The sequence below is a fragment of the Rosa rugosa genome, chromosome 6 (assembly GCF_958449725.1).
Source record: "Rosa rugosa chromosome 6, drRosRugo1.1, whole genome shotgun sequence".
Classification (NCBI taxonomy): Eukaryota; Viridiplantae; Streptophyta; class Magnoliopsida; order Rosales; family Rosaceae; genus Rosa; species Rosa rugosa.
The window spans coordinates 50893239-50914187 of NC_084825.1; the positions used below are offsets into that span (position 1 = coordinate 50893239).

The 20949-nt window shown below is 38.6% G+C and overlaps 3 protein-coding genes and 1 long non-coding RNA gene across 4 annotated transcripts; 3 read left to right on the forward strand and 1 right to left on the reverse strand.

The window, feature by feature from the left end:
* The first annotated feature begins 907 nt into the window (after positions 1–907).
* LOC133715795 (uncharacterized) lies at positions 908–4570 on the forward strand. Its single transcript, XM_062142446.1, has 5 exons — positions 908–1328; positions 2169–2430; positions 2537–2733; positions 3090–3277; positions 3928–4570. The coding sequence occupies exons 1-5, from the start codon at positions 1228–1230 to the stop codon at positions 4212–4214; spliced, it is 1035 nt and encodes a 344-aa protein (XP_061998430.1). The 5' UTR covers positions 908–1227; the 3' UTR covers positions 4215–4570.
* Positions 4571–5101: 531 nt separating this feature from the next.
* LOC133714169 (valine--tRNA ligase, mitochondrial 1) lies at positions 5102–12938 on the forward strand. Its single transcript, XM_062140243.1, has 21 exons — positions 5102–5279; positions 5365–5415; positions 5511–5567; positions 5680–5852; positions 5941–6013; positions 6104–6169; positions 6267–6350; positions 6444–6521; positions 6635–6718; positions 6838–6917; positions 7473–7530; positions 7606–7908; positions 8478–8645; positions 8983–9182; positions 9329–9731; positions 10324–10575; positions 10661–11161; positions 11656–11747; positions 11866–11965; positions 12086–12231; positions 12577–12938. Exons 1-21 carry the CDS (start codon positions 5130–5132, stop codon positions 12749–12751), a joined length of 3294 nt encoding a protein of 1097 aa, XP_061996227.1. The 5' UTR covers positions 5102–5129; the 3' UTR covers positions 12752–12938.
* Positions 12939–17138: 4200 nt separating this feature from the next.
* Positions 17139–18482, forward strand: LOC133715988 (uncharacterized). The gene is made up of 3 exons (XR_009849293.1): positions 17139–17286; positions 17384–17513; positions 17886–18482. It is a non-coding gene; the product is annotated as an uncharacterized LOC133715988 (long non-coding RNA).
* Positions 18483–18493: 11 nt separating this feature from the next.
* LOC133715987 (carboxylesterase 1) lies at positions 18494–20145 on the reverse strand. Its single transcript, XM_062142711.1, has one exon. It carries the CDS (start codon positions 19836–19838, stop codon positions 18840–18842), a length of 999 nt encoding a protein of 332 aa, XP_061998695.1. The 5' UTR covers positions 19839–20145; the 3' UTR covers positions 18494–18839.
* Positions 20146–20949: the final 804 nt, after the last annotated feature.

Here is a 20949-nt window from a genome sequence, read left to right on the forward strand (position 1 = left end):
TCGTTATTTACCTTTTTGTTACTGACGCTCTATTATAAATTTTAGAGGTTATGTGGAGCCTTGTAAAACTTAGGATTTGTAAAAAAATAGATGATTTGAAAGTTCATATATGGCGCTGTCAAATTTTCGCTCCACATATGATTGGTTTGGATGGATTCGTCTTTGATTATATATAATTTTTTTTAATTTTTGTGATAGTTATAATTCGGATGATTTTGCATTAGGTTATCCATGATTCTTGTGATCATGATTTTTCATTTACTGAATTTTAGTCCACGAGTCAACTACAGTACACCTGTGTGACAATGATATTTTGCTAAAAATGCATAAAATGATGATGCTATAATTACTTAAAAGACAAAAATGAGGAAAAAGGAATGTAAATCATAAGAGACTTTTTTTTTTAAAGGTATCAATCATAAGAGACTTTACACCACCCGAATTTTTGTCATCCTTTATTGCCGGGTTGGATCATTTCATTTTTAATCACCCATAACTCTTTATTCTTGTTATTATAGTTGGTTTGAATAATTTTGTTCCACCTAACAATTCGTGTGATTCTAGATATTCATTCATGAAACTCGTGTTCATAATCAAAAAAATGTACATAACACCTCATTGCAGCAACGTAAAACTAGCAATTGCCGACAATGCATGTAGAAAAAAAAAATTATAATGATAAATGAGTAATATTTAATTATGTGTAGAAGTTTAGCAATACGAGTTTTATCTAGAAGCATACGGATTGTAGATATTCGTTTATCAATGTATATATAACACCCAAGTGTGACAACGTAAAACTAGCGATTGCCAAAATCATCAAAAAAGTGAAGAATTTTTTTAACACGAGTCTAAATCTACAGCGGGTATCTAGAAGCGTCCGAAGGATATTATTTAATTTTCTGGAGCTCAGAGAGAGAGAGAGAGCATATCAGCACGTCCAGCAATCCACGCGTCCCCTCGAGAATCGCCACAAACCTCACTCACGAGATTCTGGTCTCCGCTGCCTCGATTCACCACCAGAATCGCCCCCAGCTCAACTCGCTCTACCTGACTCACTGAGGCTCCTTTTCCTCACCTCAACTCAACTCAACTCGCTCCCCCAACTCACTCACCTCTCTATCTCTCTGTGAGTTCAATCAATCTTCGATTCCATGGGAGCCAACATTCGTCGTCGCCAGCTCTAGAAACCTCGAGAACTTTCCGTCTTGTTGACTTTCGGATCAGATGGCCCCCCGCCTCCGTTGCATTCTCTTCCTCGCCGCACTCTCCGCCGCTCTGCTTCCGCCGCTCCTCGCCAGCTCCGGCGACGCCGATCCGATTTACCGGTAACTTTTCCGTTCTCCGTTTCCATTTCCGTTCAATTTCCAAGACGAAAGAGCTTGCTTGAGTTGTTCGTTTTCGTTTGTGGAATTTCGCTTTCGTTTTCGTTTTCCTTGAGCTCTTCTGCTGAGAAAAATCGAGCGACTTTTCTTTTGATTATATGAGCTCAGTAATGCTTGTACTGTTTGATTGATGAGGTAGGTTTAGTTTTTGATACAGAGAAATTTGATGAGGTCCTTAGTATTTTACAGTTAGAAACTCAGAAATCTGGAAATAGGCTACGTATTATTGTGTATGATGTATTTGTGGAATTTTTCGCTTTCGTTTTCGTTTTCCTTGAGCTTTTCTGCTGAGAAAAATCGAGCGACTTTGCTTTTGATTATATGAGTTCAGTAATGCTTTTACTGTTTGATTAATGAGGTAGGTTTAGTTTTTGATACAGCAAAATCAAAGAGAAATTTTATGAGGTCATCATATTGTACGGTCGGAAACTCAGACATCTGGAAATAGGCTACGTATTATTGTGTATGATGTACTTGTTAGTTGATGTGTTCAACTGATTTATTAGGGAATGATGGAAGTTATATATGATTTAATGGTAGAATGAAAATTGAGGTTATAAATTTGCTTTAATAACATAATGGAGGTGATATTAATGACTGATTAATTAGATACTTATAGCGTCATGCTGTGCATTTATTGAAAAGAAAGAATGAAGAAGAAAAAAGATTTGCATTATGATTTGTGGTCCATTCTCTGAAAAACAGTTATTTGGTGAAACGGTAACTTTTTCGCTTTTCGGTTGATGTGGAATTGTTGTGATTGTGATTGTATGGTTGTGCCAGGTCTTGCGTGGAGCAGTGTCAAAAATCTGGATGTGTAGGGGAGAAATGCTTTCAGCACTGTAAATTTTCATCTGATGGGAAACCTATTGATGGCCCTTGGTATATCGAAGAACCTCTCTATTTGCGCTGGAAGCAATGGGACTGCCAAACTGACTGTAGGTACCACTGCATGCTTGCGAGGGAGGAGGAAAGGGGGAGACTTGGTGACAAGCCTGTAAAGTATCATGGAAAATGGCCATTTTGGCGTGTTTATGGCATTCAGGTTTCCACTCAAGCTCAGTAGAGAAAGTTCATTGTTGATCTAGTTAAGCTAATTTTGCTTGCTGGCATGGCCTAATAAATTTCAATGAACTTATTCATGTTTTCAGGAACCTGTTTCCGTTGCTCTCTCTGCTCTCAATCTTGCCATGCAATTTCAAGGTTGGATTTCATTCTTTATCCTCGTATACTACAAGTTGCCTCTGAGGCCAACTAGGAAGACTTACTATGCATATACTGGCGTGTGGCATATCTGGGGGATCTTATCAATGAATGCTTGGTTTTGGAGCGGTGTATTTCACAGCCGGTAAGTGGTTTTGTATTCCTTTACTATGTGGATGATTAAATACAATAGTTTCTTCCAAAAATATGAACTTTTGGCTGAAAAATAAAATACATAGCAATTGCACAGTACGTTAGATTCACAAGGTCACAATTCATGAAAGCAGGAAAAAAATAGATTCCCCTCTGCTGTTTAGTTACCCACAATACCAAGTTAAAATTGCAAAAGCAAAACTATGCTATAACTTGCATTACTGATGTTGCACCAGATACAAAATTTTAGTGAATTGATTGTGCCTAGAGTCAGGGGAGAACAAAATTCTCATATGTTCATCTTAGATCGAATGTTGATTATGTTCTTAACTTTTTTGTACAATGCAGGGATGTGGAGTTGACAGAGAAACTAGATATTTCTTCTGCTGTCGCATTACTTGGTTTTTCCCTCATTGTAGCAATACTGAGAGCTTTCAATGTCAGAGATGAGGCCGCCAGGGTCATGGTCTGTGCTCCACTGATTGCATTTGTGACCACACACATACTGTACCTGAACTTCTATAAACTTGATTGCGGTAATACATTTTTCTAGAAGCCCCATTATGTGAATGATGAAAATTGGTTTCCAAAAGCAATTACCTCAAATGCAATTGCATGTAAAGGATTGCCGTACTAAATATACCACAACTAGAGTAAATTATGTGGTAATTTAGCTGTTTGTAGATTGCACTTGCAAAATCCTTTTGCTGCCCTGTCTTTCACTGCACTAAGTTAATTTCTTCCTTCATAATAGTTTAGTCACAAGAAGTGAAGTTACTGGTTCCATCAGAAACAGTTGTAATATTTTGGTTTTGTTTTCTCTATTAATGAACCTGTTACTGGTCAACAGTGCATGAAATTCGTTACATTTCTTTCAATTGGGGTATCATGGATTGGGAGATATGTGTCTAAATTTTGGTTACAGTGGATGCATAGAAAACATTAGAAATGTCTTCTTTTCTGTGTTGAGTTTATTTGAAACAGCTTCTGATGGAGACACAGATGTTTTAAATGCATTTCCATGTAGTGGCTTCGATCATCATGCCTAATGAATTCTAGTATAGCAGCCAGGACAAGCATCTTGTCAGAAATTCAATTTAATCTTGTTGGTTTTAACAGTATTTGCTGTGGCGTAGTTGTGGGATTCCAATATTTCTAGGAAATGAACTCATACAAGTTTTTGCAGGTTTGAATATGAAGGTTTGCACGGCCATGGGCGTTGCTCAGCTTCTTATATGGGCAGTTTGGGCTGGTACTACCCGTCATCCATCACGCTGGAAGTTGTGGGTGGTTGTTGTGGGAGGAGGCTTTACCATGCTCTTGGAGATATACGACTTCCCACCTTACCGAGGATTTATAGATGCTCATGCAATTGCAAACGGTATCACCATCCCTCTCACATACCTTTGGTGGAGTTTTGTCAAGGATGACGCTGAGTTTATGACAGCAGCTCTCCTTAAGAAAGCAAAGTAGTAGTCCTGAATATGAAGTGGTGCTCAGATGGTGGATGGTATCAAGATACACGACATGTTCACCCCCGTTAATTCATCAATTAATATTCTCACTCTCTCTCTTTTTTCATGTGTATGCATTTATCTGAAATGCTTACCATGGTGGTTCACGTGGTTTTTTGCATTTCATTGGTAGATGTCCAATTGGTAGATGTCCATTTGTTTCCACCGAAAGAATCCAAGTTTCCAGGTCATTGTGTTTGTGGTTTTTTCCTGGAAAATCTCTCAATTTGTAGATGTGAGGCTCAGTAACTGAGTTTCTATATTGTACTGTAAATCTTTGTGGATACAATTTAGCATGTTGTGTTATTTGACTTATTTCGGTCCATATAGTGAGGCTATATATGCTTATGCAGAAAGGGTCATAACCATAACAGATATTGGCAACAAGTATCTATAGGCCGACGTAATGTGCTTATTGTATGACATCCTCGTTGTTATATTGTTAATGAACCAAACTGAACTACAATGATGTTTCCAATTACTAGCTCTCTCCAACCTTGGGGTTCAGGCCTTGGCTTTGACACAATGCTGAGGGGTTCGAAAGCAAAGGTGGTAAACCTTGGTGTTTGTACTCAAACCCCAAATCCCTGAAAATAAAATGGAGTTTTTAGAGGAGATTCCCTAGTACAGTTGCTGTCTAACTTGGCATGATTTCGACTCTCGAGAAGAATTTTACCAATCAAAACTCATTGGTACGTGTGTTTGACGATTATAGTTAAAAGCATTAAGAGGTTGAATTCTCAGGCCCTAGTCCAATACCTGACTAGTACAAAGTGGTAAAAGTAGTAAGAAGAGTCCTTGCAAGAAAAGGAACAATATTTTTTGGCACCAAATATAAAACCACACTATAGCCTAAACATTACAAAGCGTATATATGCTTGGGCCCTACTTTAGGGTTTTAGCCAAGCCGCCAAGCTCTTACCAGTCCATCGGCAACCAAATCAAAGTTGCAGCGGCGCCTTATCTCCTCCGTCACTTCCATATCCGCCCTCCTCTTCTTCGATCAGCTCCGGCCGGCAAAGCCGTAAGTGAAAATCCACCGCCAAATCATTGCCGTAGATTTCATCGCTTCATCAGTTTATATCTAACTCAGGACTGTTCGATTGTAGATGGACGCTGGAATCGAAGACCCGGAGAAGAAGAAGAAGAAGGAAGAGAAGGTTTTTTTTACTTTTAACCGATTGTTTCTTTGTGATTTTAGCCTGAGGTTTTGTTTTGTTTTTTTTTTTTTACTGAAGAGAATTGTTGATTTTAGGCAAGAGAGAAAGAATTGAAAAAGCAAAAAGCGTTAGAGAAAGCTGCCAAGTTCCAGGTAAATTGGATATCGAGTGATTTTGGATGCGATTGAAATTGCCATTATGGTGTAGTGATGAACTGCTGAGGTGTTTAGGGATTCATGTTTTGAAAAATTGATGTGGTTTTAGGCACAACAAGCGAATGCTGCTTTGAAGAAGAGTGAGAAGAAGAGTGTGAAGCGTGGGAATGAAGAGGATGAAAATGCAGCTGATTTTGTTGATCCTCCGACTCCGGTTGGACAGAAGAAGCAGATGTCTAAGCAGATGGCCAAACAGTACAGTCCAAGTGCTGTCGAGAAGGGGTGAGTTTCGTGTTTGCCTTTTGCTATTTTGCTGTTGGTTTCGAATTGTATATTGTGCATGTTGTGATTTGTGCTTGATGGTTTTTAGGTGGTATCAGTGGTGGGAGGAAGTGGGGTATTTTGTGCCAGATGCTGAGAGCTCTAAACCTCCGTTTGTGATTGTAAGTGTGGTGTCGCGCCTTCAAAAGTGTGTTCTTGTGTTTTAAGTGATTTCAAATAGCAGAATTAACTGGTTCTTACATGTGTTGCAGGTTTTGCCGCCTCCCAATGTGACTGGCGCGCTTCATATAGGCCATGCCCTTACTGCTGCTATTGAGGTCGCGTCTGTAGATAAATTCCTGCACTTGTTATGTTCATTGGTGGTTTCCAAATGTTGTCTAAAAAACTTAATTGACGTTATTTCGTGACATGCAGGACACTATGATTCGTTGGCGAAGAATGTCGGGTTACAATGCCTTGTGGGTGCCTGGAATGGACCATGCTGGGATTGCAACTCAGGTTCTGTTCCATTCCGTTCATCATCAAATATAGATTATCTTCTATACAGATTTTGTTTATTTGCTGGCTGTAACTTTTATATGCTGTTTATAGGTTGTTGTAGAAAAGAAGCTGATGCGTGAACGCAATTTAACCCGACATGATATTGGTCGCGACGAGTTTGTGTCTGAAGTGAGTTCAAACTGATATCTAGTATTAGATTTCATGATACTTTTGCTGTTAAAAGGTTATCCAATTCATTCTTACCTACTGATACTGTTGATTGTTTATCTTGTTTGTGAAAGGTTTGGAAATGGAAAAATAATTACGGGGGCACTATACTACAGCAGCTACGTCGTCTGGGTGCTTCATTGGATTGGTCCCGTGAGGTGAGCATTTGAGTTTCCTGTAGCTTGTATTTACTTTGCTTGAATTTGACATGGTCCAAAAGATCTCTCTCTTTACATGTATAATGTACATAGATATAACTTATTTCCTTTATTTTTAGTGCTTTACAATGGATGAGAAGAGGTCAAATGCTGTGACGGAGGCTTTTGTGAGGCTTCATAAGCAAGGGCTTATCTACAGGTATGCTTTATTAAAAATCAGATTAATCTTGCACTTAATTTGAACTGCTTTTTTGTTTATTTTGATTTTTTCTCTCATAGTTTTATGCTAATATGAGTATCTGTAATCCCTATTGACACGAACATCTTGCAAATTCCTTCAGGTGGTAATTTAAGATGAGACTATAAGCTGCCTTGATATATACAATTTATGTGATACCTTGTGGAAAAATTGGATAAATAAGACTTCAAGATTTTATTGTGTGGGGATGCCAGCTCTATATCTGTGGTTCTAATTTGATTTCGTATCCATGTTTTGCTTATATCTTCAGTTTGTTGGGGTTGAGTCTTTGGCGTAAAGACCATTGAACTTGTTGAATTAACACAAACTAGTGTGATAGAATGATTTGTTATATGTTGATCCATGTCTCTTTTTTTTTTTTGAATAAATTGATCCATGTCTCTTTGATATGCTTTGGTTGGTTGTCTTCTCCAGTAATCTACACCTATATGTTGTTCAGTAATCTACACCTATATGTTGTTCTCTTGTCTTTCTGATGATGTTTTTGTTTTGTAGGGATAACCGCCTAGTGAATTGGGATTGTGTCTTGCGAACAGCAATATCTGAAATTGAGGTCAGCACTCTCCTTTTGGTTGTGTAATTTTTCCAAATATTTTCAGTATTGTTGAATTTCTTGCTGTATGTGTAGGTGGACTATATAGATATAAAAGAAAGAACATCTCTTGAGGTTCCTGGATACAAGAACCGTGTTGAATTTGGCGTTTTAACATCATTTGCATACCCTCTGGAAGACAATTTGGGTGAGATAGTTGTGGCAACCACCAGAGTGGAAACTATGCTCGGTGATACTGCTATTGCTGTACATCCAGATGATGACAGATATAAGCATCTTCATGGAAAGCATGCCATTCATCCATTTAATGGAAGAAGGATTCGTATAATCTGTGATGCAATTCTCGTTGATCCAGAGTTTGGGACTGGTGCTGTGAAGGTGAGAGCTAGACATAATAGCATATATATATATATATATATAGGATTTTTCTCAGGTAAGGATGTCCTTAGTTTTTCTTATGGAACGGATTTACTGTTTTCACCCACTTTCCGATCACATTTTCACATCTTAACCGTTCAGTTTTTAGGTCCTAATGTATGGATCACCTCTGCAAAATTTTAGCCAATTTGGTGATCGTTAAGGCGTCCAAAACTGCAATTTACACGAACGAACCGAATCTGTCGAACCGGAACCGTTCGTTTACATTGTTGTAATTTGCAGTTTTGGATGCCTTAATGATCACCAATTTGGCTGAAATTTTGCAGAGGTGATCTATACATTAGGGCCTAAAAACTGAACGGTTAAGATGTGAAAATTTGATCGGAAAGTGGGTGAAAACCGGAAATTCGTACCTAAGAAAAACTAAGGACATCCTTAGTGTAGCTGGACTGTATATATATATATATATATATATATATATATATATATTTTTTTTTTTTTTTTTTTTTTTTCCTTTCAGGTTTATGCTTCAGTATGTAAATTTAATCTTGGTGTTTTGTGTCACTCAGATTACTCCGGCCCATGATCCTAATGACTTTAACGTCGGAAAGCGCCATAATCTGGACTTTATAAATGTCTTCACTGATGATGGAAAAATAAACCAGGATGGTGGAGAGTTTGCAGGGATGCCACGCTTCAAAGCCCGGGAGGCAGTTACTGAAGCATTAAAGAAGAAGGTACCATCTATTAAGTTGTGACTGTCATTTAATCTTTGGTTTGAGAAGTGCTTACCATTATCGGTATTTGTACACCTTTAACACTATTAATATGTCTTCTCTATCTTCCAAGTTTCATATTGTTCTTTTCAACTTGATACTCTTCAAACAATGAAATTGAATTGGCTGCAGTCCCTTCATTCCATAATTAGCACTACCTACTTGTAATTGCATCACTTATCAGTGTCACCTGTTTTTCGTTGCATATTGTCATAGTAGTTGGAGGGTACTGTCCATTTACGTCAAGTTCTCAAAGCTGTAATGAGTGTTTTGGTGACATTATTCTCTTTGCATTTAGGGCCTCTTTAAAGAAGCAACGACAAATGAGATGCGTCTAGGTATATGCTCTAGAAGCAAGGATGTTGTTGAACCCATGATAAAGCCCCAGTGGTATGTCAAATGTAGTGGTATGGCCAAGGGAGCCCTTGATGCTGCTGTAGATGATGATAATAGAAAGCTTGACATCATTCCGAGACAGTATAATGCTGATTGGAAGAGGTAGTCTTTTTTCCTTTACTTTGCTGAGAGAAATTTCTACTGTGTTTATTGGTAATAAATATTACAATTGGTGACATAAGCTGCTGTTTTTATCATTTCCACATAAAGAAAATAAAAATAAAAAGCTTATGTTTTCTTGTTCATAGATGGCTTGAGAACATTCGTGATTGGTGCGTCTCACGGCAACTTTGGTGGGGTCACCGCATTCCTGCATGGTATGCCGTTTTGGATGGTGACAAGCCAGAAGATTTTGGATCATTAGATGACCGATGGGTGGTTGCAAGAAATGAGGAAGAGGCTAAAGCACTGGCTGGTCAAAGATATGAGGGAAAGGAGGTTAAACTAGAACAGGATCCTGATGTGCTTGACACGTGGTTTTCTTCTGGTCTCTTCCCATTGTCCGTGTTGGGTTGGCCGGAAGATACAGAAGATTTGAGAGCTTTCTATCCAACTTCAGTTCTTGAAACTGGGCATGACATTCTCTTTTTCTGGGTCGCTCGTATGGTAATGCTTGGAAGTACATTGGGTGGTAATGTACCTTTCACAAAGGTGAGCAATAAATGGACAAATAGATGTTTGTGCTAGCTAGTCAACTTGTAGCTAATTATAACTCACAAGTTGCGACTGCAAAATATAAGAGCAAATGTTCCTTTTTAGTGGTTTAAATTTATAGAAAATAAATTATTTGCATTCTTACTAATCGGTAGCATGTTATTCCTACTGTTAAACTTCTATTTTTCTTCTTGTCATCATAAACAATGTATTGTGTCTGCTGGTGTTAGGTGCCTTCTCTAATATAGTTGATTGGATTTGCAATTGTAACCAGTGGAGTCAAGCTTCATGGAAGTAATGTAGTATTCAGGCTTCCTGACAAAATATAGTATGGTTGATTATCAACCTTGTCAAAGCGCTGAGAATACTTCTTTCCAGATTCAAATTTGGAGGCCTTTGTTATCAATTCTTAACATAAGGTTGCTCTTGACCATAGGCCAATGGAAATTCATAAATTTGCGATATTGGAATTTATGCTCTGTTTCTTATGCACGTACAGATGACGGATGTGTACTTTCTGCTATTTATGCATATTTTGGGTGCTGATTTTTATATATTGATTACTAAGGTGATTGGTGCTGCTCTGCAGGTGTATTTGCATCCAATGATTCGTGATGCGCATGGGCGTAAAATGTCCAAGTCCTTGGGGAATGTCATTGATCCTCTTGATGTGATCAATGGTATTTCGCTGGAAGATCTACACAAGAAGCTTTCAGAGGGAAATTTGGACCCGAGGGAAATAGCTATAGCCAAAGAAGGCCAAAAAAAGGATTTTCCTGATGGTATTGCTGAATGTGGTTCTGATGCGCTACATTTTGCTCTGGTCTCATACACTGCTCAGGTTTAGGTTTCTGTCTTTCTATTTTTTTTGGGCGACTGTTTTTTCTTAGATGGATTGGTAACATATTTTGGTTGTCTTTTTTCAGTCTGATAAGATAAATCTGGATATCCAAAGGGTTGTCGGTTACCGGCAGTGGTGTAATAAACTTTGGAACGCCGTACGATTTGCTATGAGCAAACTTGGGGATGATTATGTTCCGCCATCAACAGTAATCCCGGATGTGCTTCCATTTAGTTGCCGGTGGATACTCTCGGTACTTAATAAAGCCATCTCCAAAACTATTTTGTCATTGGAATCGTACGAGTTTTCAGATGCAGCCACTGCAGTGTATGCTTGGTGGCAGTACCAATTGTGTGATGTGTTCATTGAAGCCATAAAACCCTACTTTGCTGGAAACAATCCAAAGTTTGCATCTGAAAGGGGTTTTGCACAAGACACGCTCTGGTTGTGTCTGGATACTGGACTACGGCTGCTTCACCCATTTATGCCTTTCGTTACTGAAGAACTATGGCAGCGTCTCCCATCATCCAAGCATCACAATAGGGCAGCATCAATTATGATATGCGACTACCCATCCATCGTGGAGGTTGTTTATTTATCTTTATATTTTATTGGTGTCTAATGTAGTCCAATATTAAAAAGGAAAGGATTAAGCTATTTGGTATGTGGGTAGTTTTTCTGTGGGTGGACACTTTGCAGGTGTCCTATTAATAAGAGGCAATTATGTTAATGTCAGATAACTGGAATCATTTAAGAAGTCTTCGACTGGTTTTGTACTACAGGGGCTTTCTTCATGCACATTCATGTCCTTCATTCATATATTTCATGTTTTATATTTAGGTTATTCGCTCTGCACTTCGACAGTTTTCCCCGTTATTGTAGTTTAATGTTTGTTTTTATGTCATACATGGGGAATAATTTTAATGTTTGTTTTTGATAGTTGGGTGATGTTGCACTTGCATTATAGTTGTCAGGCCATAAGTAGGTGCTTTCTGGTTTTTATAGATGACCATGTACACCTATGAACGGATATGAACTTAGTCTGTGTAGTAACTATCTTTCTATATTTTATTCTTCCAGTGCTGGACAAATGAAAGGGTGGAGTCTGAAATGAGTCTTATTGACTCTATTGTTAGATCTCTCCGGTCACTGTCTCAAGAGAGTCGTGAAAGGTAATTCCGTAGTGCAGTGTGACATGTTTTCTTCTGCTTGACATCTGCAAACTTTTCACTTTAATGTTGCAAATTGATATATAATTGAGTTCTCATCCTGTCTGTTCTGTTTCTGTAGACGACCAGCTTTTGTGCTGTGTCGATCAATGTCAGATCGAGAGATAATATGTAGACAACAACTAGAGATTGAAACTCTTGCCAATCTGTCATCTCTGACGGTAAGTATCTGTCTTGCATGATTGTAGTTTACTCAATTCTGTTTCCTATTAAATCAAGGTTAAATGTTAAATTCCTGTAGTTGATTTGTATTTAGATTTGATAAATTCGTATATCCACAGGTAATCAGTGAGAATGAAGCTGCCCCAACTGGATGTGCTGTGTCTGTTGTAAACGAAAACCTATCTGTTTATCTGAAGGTTCTAGGATCTCGTTCTGCAGAAATAGATCTTGAAAAGATCCGGAAAAAGATGGAAGACATTAAATTGTAAGTTGGAAGTTTTAACTTAATTTGATACCCTGCAGTTCTCACAACCACCAGCTTTTATGAAATTGAAAAACTCAGCTTTGATTAGCATCCCTTAAGGGAATATAGTTTTACAACAAGGTATATACTTTAAAGATGAGTATAGTATTAGTGCAATCTTAAGAGTTAGAATACCTGATACATAATTGGAAAGTTTATTATGAATGATAATGTTGAAAGATAGTTCAGTCATGAATTTCTTTGGATTACACGGGTTCAACTTCTTCGTGGGTAGCAGTGAGTAAAATATAATGACATCCGAAATATAAGTTTAAATCATTCTAACAGCACTTTTATACTCAACAGGCAACAGGAGAAGATTACGAAGGTGATGAATGCTGCTGGTTACAAAGAAAAGGTCCCCGAGAAGATTCAAAAAGCTAATGCTGATAAACTTGAATCCCTCGAGAAGGAAAAACTGTCTCTTGAAGAGGCAAGCCAACATATGGAAGTGCAGATATCAAACAATAAACAAGATTGACTTTCAATTTATTGTACAACCAACTTTGCAGACTCATAGAAAAATGAAAGGCTTTTAGATTCTGTATTCATTGTTTTTGGTATTGAGGCTGTGGATGCTAATGTTTTAAACAAGTTGACATTTGCTTTTTCTACAAGGAACCTGCTGCTTGACATGAATTACAGGAGCACAGGACATTGTTGTACTATTGCTTGTATCTTTAGTTGCTACAATCCACTGGTATACAGCCTAACATACTTGCAGTAAGTAAGCCAATCATCTTCCACCATGCAAAAAAAGATCACGTGATTTATTGGCGCGAATAAATGCTATTGGCCACCGCTAAAATGAAACCGGAGCTGTTTTTTTTTGTTTTTTGTTTTGGGTGTTTTAAAACCCCAGAATTTTAGTCAAACCTTGTAGAATAGAGAAGCAAATTCAGTTTCTCTGTGTGGATTATTGAGCTCTTACTAGTTTATGGGTTCAATTAGCTACATACTATATACTGTGTTTGGGTAACTTTGTCTACCTCATCGGTTTGATAAATTTTCAACGGTTGAGCTGTTAATGCTAGAAAATATGAAGAATTAAATAACCCCTTTTGGGTTGGGTTCAAATATGATTTTTCATGGCTTATCTAGACCCTCGGAACTTCATCTTTCTGGTACATGTATCGGGGTTCTGTTCTTTTAAGTTGTTTATCAATCACCTTATTTTTCTGTATCAAGATGAAGTTGAGAGAGAACTTATAACAGGTAAAGGCTTTGCTATCTAATTCTTCTGGGTTAGTAAATTTAGTAGAACTGTAGAATTAGTTGTGTTTGCTGATTTGACATCTATTGTCTCTCCTTATCTATAGTCATAGTATAAACCTTTGTTAGGGTCTTTTTGCTTATCAATGCTAAATCGTAGTCCTCCGATTTTATAGGTAGACCATGGGGTGTTCGTAACTTGATAGCTCCCCATGTGTTGATGAGTTTTGTGCATAAGATAGACAGACATACATTTATATGCATGCAAATGCATTGAAGAATTTTGATCATCATTGAGTGGTACATTGAGTTTTTATTTTACTAATTTTGATTCTAAGGGTTTGTGTATCCTTGGTTCTTTACCATATTAGTTTGTAGCTAGGCTTAAGATTGTTATTTCTGACTCTTGACTGATTGTTACATTTAATATGTGACTTCCTGTTGTTTGGTATTCTGGTGCATGGTTTTTCTGAATACTGTTCCTTTAAAGATTGAAACTGGAGATGAGGCAGAAGGTCTGGGATGGACCACCTAGTTTCTACAACTCATCAAAGTTTATGGTCTCATTAAAGAGAAACGATGTGAAGAAGAAATATTTTTCTTATCATTCATAGTATTGATTACATGCTATATACATATGTGTGTGGCAATTTAGATCCACCTTCTAATCCTAAATTAAAGCATAATCACAAACATAGCTATCTGGTAGTGATTGACAGAATCAACTTCCTGATTACACGTGATCATTTCCTTCAATACTCCCCCTGAAGTTGGAGTGTATGTTGATTACACTCAACTTGCTAAGTAATGCCTCAAACTGGATTGAACTCAGAGGTTTAGTAAACAGATCTGCTGGCTGCTCTGTGGTGCGCACATATGCAGTGTTAACTATCCCTCTTTGCACCTTTTCACGAACAACATGGCAATCGATCTCGATGTGCTTCGTGCGCTCATGGAAGACTGGGTTTGATGCAATATGAATAGCAGCTTGGTTGTCACAAAATAACTTAACTGGCTGTGTATGATCTACATTCAAATCCTTTAATGTGTTGCGTAACCAAGTCACCTCACAACACGTAGTGGCCATGGAGCGATATTCCGCTTCCGCACTTGAGCGAGCTACTGTACCTTGTTTCTTTGTTTTCCACGAAACTGGTGCTTTCCCAAGAAGAATACAATATCCTGATACTGACCTCCGTGTATCCTTGCAACGAGCCCAGTCAGCGTCGCAATATGCCTTTAACTCTAAGGACCCTGTGGAAGGCAGAAGAATCCCTTGACCTGGTGCTTGTTTAAGGTACCTTAAAACCTTATGCGCTGCATCAAGATGTGGTTGCCTGGGCTTATCCATAAACTGACTTAGTAAGTGGACGGCATAGACAAGATCAGGTCTAGTGATGGTGAGATATATGAGCCGTCCCACTAACCTGCGATATTGTGAGGGATCAGTTAGTAAATCTCCATTCGTTTGTGTGAGTGATATACTTTGATCAACAGGGAAACGTGACGCTTTGGCACCAAGGAAACCGGTGTCTTCAAGAATCTCTAGGGCATACTTCCTCTGACATAATGCAATCCCTTGCTTTGATCTGGCCACTTCTATTCCCAAAAAGTATTTGAGCTGTCCCATGTCCTTTAGCTTGAAATGACTGGCAAGAAATTGTTTGGTGTCTATGATGTCCTTCAAACTATTTCCTGCCAGGATTACATCATCAACATAAACCAATAAGGTCGTGAATTTTCCTTGATGTGTTCGGACGAATAGGGAATAATCAGACCAAGATTGATGAAATCCTCCTGACTTGAGAGCTGTTGAGAGCTTAATGAACCATTGTCGTGATGCTTGTTTTAAGCCATAGAGCGACTTGTGTAGCTTGCAAACCCTAGTCTCCCCCTTTCGGTCGAACCCAGGAGGTATATGCATGCACACTTCTTCATAAAGATCACCATGAAGAAACGCATTGTTCACGTCCAATTGATGTAAATGCCAGCCTTGCAGAGCGGCGAGACTGAGGAGGACTCTTACTGTTGTCAGTTTGGCAACAGGGGCGAAAGTCTCACGATAATCAACCCCTTCAATTTGACTATATCCCTTAGCAACTAGGCGTGCTTTGTATCTCTCAACAGTACCATCGGGATTGAGTTTGATCTTATAAACCCATTTGCAACCAATGGGCCGTTTATGTGGTGGTAAGGGCACCAAACTCCAAGTATTGTTGGCTTGGAGTGCTTTAATCTCCTTGTGCATTGCCTCTTTCCATTGTGGACTCTGTACTGCTTGGGAAAAAGAAGTAGGTTCTCGCAGGAGGGTAAGTTTAGTGGTGAATACTCGATGGTGAGAAGAGAGTTTATCATAAGATAAGACATGAGAAAGAGGATGAGCGGTACCTGAAGGAAGAACCACGTTCGTTGAAGGTGACGGGGTGAGTCGTGAGGGGAGAGCAGCCTCTACATGGAAATCCTACAAATATGAGGGAATTTTGGTTGTCCTGGAAGATCGTCGTGGTGGTGAGGACGGTGTAGGAGGCATAATGGTGGTCTCGGTTTGTGAATTAGGAGAAGAAGAGTGTTCAGTGGCAGAAGGAATGGTTAAGTCCGATGAAGGAGGACTGGTGGTGTGAGAGAGTGGTTGACTTGCAGCGGAAGTAAGATCATGAGGAGACTTTTCAGGAATGGGATCTTCCTGATGAGATGGAGGTAAATCTGGAAGATCAAAATCGAGATTTGAACCTCAAATGATGGCGGAAAAATAGGCATGGTGGATGGAGAATTTGTTTTGGTGTTGGACTGAAATGGAAAGATATCCTCAAAGAATAAAACGTCTCTGGAAACAAGGACTTTCTGTTTGGCTATGTCATAAACTCTATACCCTTTTTGACCATGAGGATAACCTAAAAATATGCATTTGGTGGAACGAGGATCAAATTTGGTCGGTTTGGAGAAGTGAGTGGACACAAAGCATAAACAACCAAATACTCGTAAATGAGAATAATTTGGTATCTTATGGAACAATTTTTCGAAAGGTGTCTTTCCCTTGAAGAGTGGTGTTGGAGTCCTGTTGATTAAGTATGTCGAGGTGAGAATGGCATCCCCCCAAAAACATTTAGGTAAGTGAGCTTGAAAGAGAATGGCTCGAGCAACATTGAGTAGATGTCTATGTTTGCGCTCAACAACACCATTTTGTTGTGGTGTGTTGACGCAACTGGTTTGGTGGATGATCCCTTTGGAGGAATAAAATTGTGCAAGCTTAAACTCAGAACCATTGTCACTACGTACAACTTTTACCCTCTTACCAAATTGGTTTTCAACCATATGAATGTAGTTAACTAGGAGATTCCGTGTTTCTGACTTATGTTTCATACTGGTGAAGACGTGGCTGCTGAATGATCTTCTGATCTTCGCCACCTGCCATGGAGGTTTTGGTTGTGGTGTGATTGTTTCACGTTTTAGGTCTCAGATCGTTTGCTCTGATATGTGAAGAAGAAATATTTTTCTTATCATTCATAGTATTGATTTACATGCTATATACATATGTGTGTGGCAATTTAGATCCACCTTCTAATCCTAAATTAAAGCATAATCACAAACATAGCTATCTGGTAGTGATTGACAGAATCAACTTCCTGATTACATGTGATCATTTCCTTCAATACTCATTGTGTCATATAAAAGCTATTATTATATCTGGTTTCTTTCTTCTGAATCCAATGGTATTATCAGGAGAAGATTCTGAGCAAAATGCTTCAATTGCAACTGATCGATCCAATGGGGATCGGGACCTATATATTTTGTACTGTTCTTGAGGTAGGCTGTAAATATTCATTTAGTTAGTGCCCTTTGCATCAGTTCTTTTAAGTCTCAAGAAGATGTGCCATTGATGACATTTTGAACTCCATTGCAGCTTCAGATCAATGATCAGTGCTTTAAGGATGCAGAAGAAATGGAGCATGACAATGACAGTTTATGGCCTTGATCTTCTTTCTCCTATCAATATTTCATCATCAAACCTTTCGCCCCATTTATGGGATACTGTATGTCCCTTCTTGTGGTTCTTTACACATCTGCTCTCATGTTTTCCTGATATCTTCCTATATTACCTTCAAAAGGCCATAGTATTTATAGCGTACTCAGGTAGCTAGCTAGGTAGTCTTAAGTTTTAGAAGTCATTCATCTAATAATCCTCTTGTGAGATTCGTAGCAGTGTTATGATTTCCATTTAATTCATTTGCCTCATGTGAAAGCCTTTGCAAGTCATACAATAATAAATTCCGATATGAAGTTCCATTTAATTATTTATCAACAAATAATTTCCATAAATATATGCATACAAGTAGAAGTTCCAGAAATTTCAATTTCTCATAGTGAGAAGTGATCTCATGGTTTGATATTTGACAATTTTGCAGGCGCGGAGTCATCTCATTTATGAAAGAAAATGCCTGGTTCCCCTGGCAAATTAAGGAAAATATATAAATTAACCTATATCGGACATTTTTCATTTTCCAATTTTTGTTTTTATAAAACTTCACTTCCATGTCTCTTCTTTGCCTGTGTAAGGCAATAAGAGTGGATGACCTGTTAGCCTACTGCGTGTGTTTATGAAATGCACATAATCTGCCGGTGTCGGTAATCTCTCTAAAACTAAATCTAATACATCCTTAGGCAGCTTTGCCCAATCCAGGGAGTCCATAATTTGAAAACCTTGAAAAAAAATTTGATCGAATAATCTCAAGTTGTTAAATCCGAGATTAGCTTTTTCTTCTTGGCCTTTAGAGTTCTTGATTTATGTGAAGCAAATTCCTCCCTCTCTATATTTATATAAACGTCCTTTACTAGTAGTTCAAAACTTGTCTCCCAATAAGAACGAGCTAGGAAACCCGTTCCCCATTCCCAGTAGGAATGGGTACTGCCAGTCCATTTGATCTTCCAAAAGGAGATTTCTCCTTTTTTAATTGGGTAAGACATCTCTTCTATGTGATACGTGGCTTTCGTGTAGATTAAAGTCATGTCGTGTAGATTAAAGTCATGTTCTAAATATCTAATTTATTCAATTTTTCACTGGGTCTATGTTATTTTTGTGAATTCCTTTGGTTTTTGGCTATTTCTATCTTTGGCTGCTTTTCTCCATTGCACTGCAGCGATCTTAGAAAGCTATTCAAGGCAATCTTCCTGATGTTCTTCTTTGTATTTTTTTTTCCTTCTCCTTTTTAGGGCTGTGAGTGAATTTTTCAATGTGATGAAATTCATAATGATGCAGCACTTTGCATGTTTAGGCCTTGTTCTACGGGATAGTTAACCAAGGATTTGTGTATTTTATTTTTGATATCATAACATTATTGGAAAAGTGCAAAAGTTACAAATTAAGGAAATATGAAATGTTTAACAAGCACAAACACATCCTTGGCGTTGGAGGGTTCAACATCTTGAGCCCCATGATAACCTCCTTCGATAAACTGACTCACCACTTGTACACCTTTTGCCTCCAACATCTTCACCAGCTCAATCTGACGATCGATCAGCGGGTCTCCATCAGAGCCACTCACCAAGATTTTCCACCCAAGTGCTTTCACTTGATCAAAGCCATTAGAATCGCCACGCGCCATTGGATTGCAATACTCGTGATCACGGTCAGCCCCGATAGGCAACGACAAGTCCCACATGAGATCACAGACACTTAGCGCCAAAACAGGGTTGTTCACCAACCTCAACTCTGAACTAGTCCTTCGATTCCCCCCGAAATACGGTTGCACCAATATCAGCCCTCTAATCTTCAACGGGTGGAGAAGGTCAATGCCCTCAGCAGCCGCACGAAGTCCCGCATTGTAGGCTATGTTACCCCCAGCACTGGATCCCATAAGGAAACAATTGGAGAGGTCAGCGTAGTCTCTCAACCAATCATCTTGGCTGGTTTTGATCCAGTGAAGCGCCTCCACTGCATCATCATAAGCCGCCGGCAGCCGGTGCTCAGGAGCCAACCTGTACTCGACAGATGCGACGATCACGGGGACGCCGGCTGCAAAGTTGAAACAGAAATCATGGAAAATGGTTGAGGCTGCGCTAAGTAATATGAAGCCTCCACCATGGTAATAAACGACGAGAGGGAGCTTGGTAGTTGGTGAGGTTTGGTCCAGTACATGGCGGGGGAGGAACAGTCGAAGCCAGGTGTTATTTGATTGGTTGATGGGGATGTCTTTGGTGAGAACTGGAGTGGGAAGCTTGGGATCAGATGAGGGCGGGGCGTCTGGACTTTTGAACAAGCGCGTGATGCTGCCGTCGGGATTGCGTGCTATCTGGAGGCGCTGGTAAGGATCAACGCCGGAGTTGGGATCGGAATCCGCTGCTGCACTTTCATTTGACATTGTTGATTAACTTCTATCTTGTGCTTTCCTGATTGATTGGATGAAAATATTATAAAACATGGTCTCACTGCGCATAATTATATAGTGTCACCTCATCGATCTCTTACCAAAGCTAGAATAAACAATTTAAAGCTGCTGATTATTGGTAGAATAGCAATCACTGACTCAGAGGTGCCCCATCATAGCTAAGAGTCAGACCTACCATGCATACTCCTTCTCACAAGGAGTTTTATATGGCGATTTACGTAGGTATTAATTAGTATTACACATATTGTAATCACCCTACAATTTTAATCTTAATTGCCGGTGAGCTTTGACATGTTAGTTATCTAGAATAACAGATATCGTGGAATTAACAGGTTCAAATCTCATTAGCATCAGTTAAGGGGTAGGGTGTGGTGAAAAAATAATGATAATCCTAATTGATACATGTAGCACAAACAACGGTCTACTGACTCAATGCCAGCCAATACCACGACACAAAATGTAGATGCAAGAGCCCTTCACTCATTAACTTCTGCTTACATTGACCTTGCTTATTACTTTCTCAATCCTCGCTTTAGAATGAAGTGATGAACTTGGTTGATACTTCAAAAAATAGTTTCTTACTTTCAAAGTTTTGATGATTGATAATCTTCATTTGAAAGAGCAATAGAGCCATAGCAATATATCATTGCCTATAAAAAGAAAAAGAGTAGGCATTCATTGCTTTGGTACAATTTTTCATCGAGTATTTTGCTCATCGATATATGCCCTAAAAATACAACATTTTTGTAATTATGTTCGAATCCTCATTTTCTTTCTTTATAATATACACACATATTTCCAATCTTTATTTTTTTGTTGGATACACACCAATTTTTCACATTCATGCAGTGTTATTGACACACAAGTTGTCATGGTTTGGAAATAACTGACCCGTCCAAAGCTCCGACTTTATTTGTCATCATGAAAAATTTCATATACCAAGTGTAGAAACTATGTACGTTTTAAACTAAACAACAATTTAATAAGTAAACACACACTATACAGCGGAAGACTAAAACTAAAAGTACACTCCCACGTCCAAGTTACGACAGCAACAAACCTCAACTTCAATAATGGTTACTCT

Excerpts from the sequence above, each read along its gene's own strand:
- LOC133714169 (XM_062140243.1), top strand. The coding sequence starts at position 5,130 with ATGCTTGGGCCCTACTTTAGGGTTTTAGCCAAGCCGCCAAGCTCTTAC. Across the intron at positions 9,732-10,323 it reads GTAATGTACCTTTCACAAAG|GTGTATTTGCATCCAATGAT; the intron begins GTGAGCAATAAA and ends GCTGCTCTGCAG. Across the intron at positions 12,232-12,576 it reads AAGATGGAAGACATTAAATT|GCAACAGGAGAAGATTACGA; the intron begins GTAAGTTGGAAG and ends TATACTCAACAG.
- LOC133715987 (XM_062142711.1), bottom strand. The coding sequence starts at position 19,838 with ATGTCAAATGAAAGTGCAGCAGCGGATTCCGATCCCAACTCCGGCGTT.
- LOC133715795 (XM_062142446.1), top strand. The coding sequence starts at position 1,228 with ATGGCCCCCCGCCTCCGTTGCATTCTCTTCCTCGCCGCACTCTCCGCC. Across the intron at positions 1,329-2,168 it reads GACGCCGATCCGATTTACCG|GTCTTGCGTGGAGCAGTGTC; the intron begins GTAACTTTTCCG and ends TGGTTGTGCCAG. Across the intron at positions 3,278-3,927 it reads CTTCTATAAACTTGATTGCG|GTTTGAATATGAAGGTTTGC; the intron begins GTAATACATTTT and ends AAGTTTTTGCAG.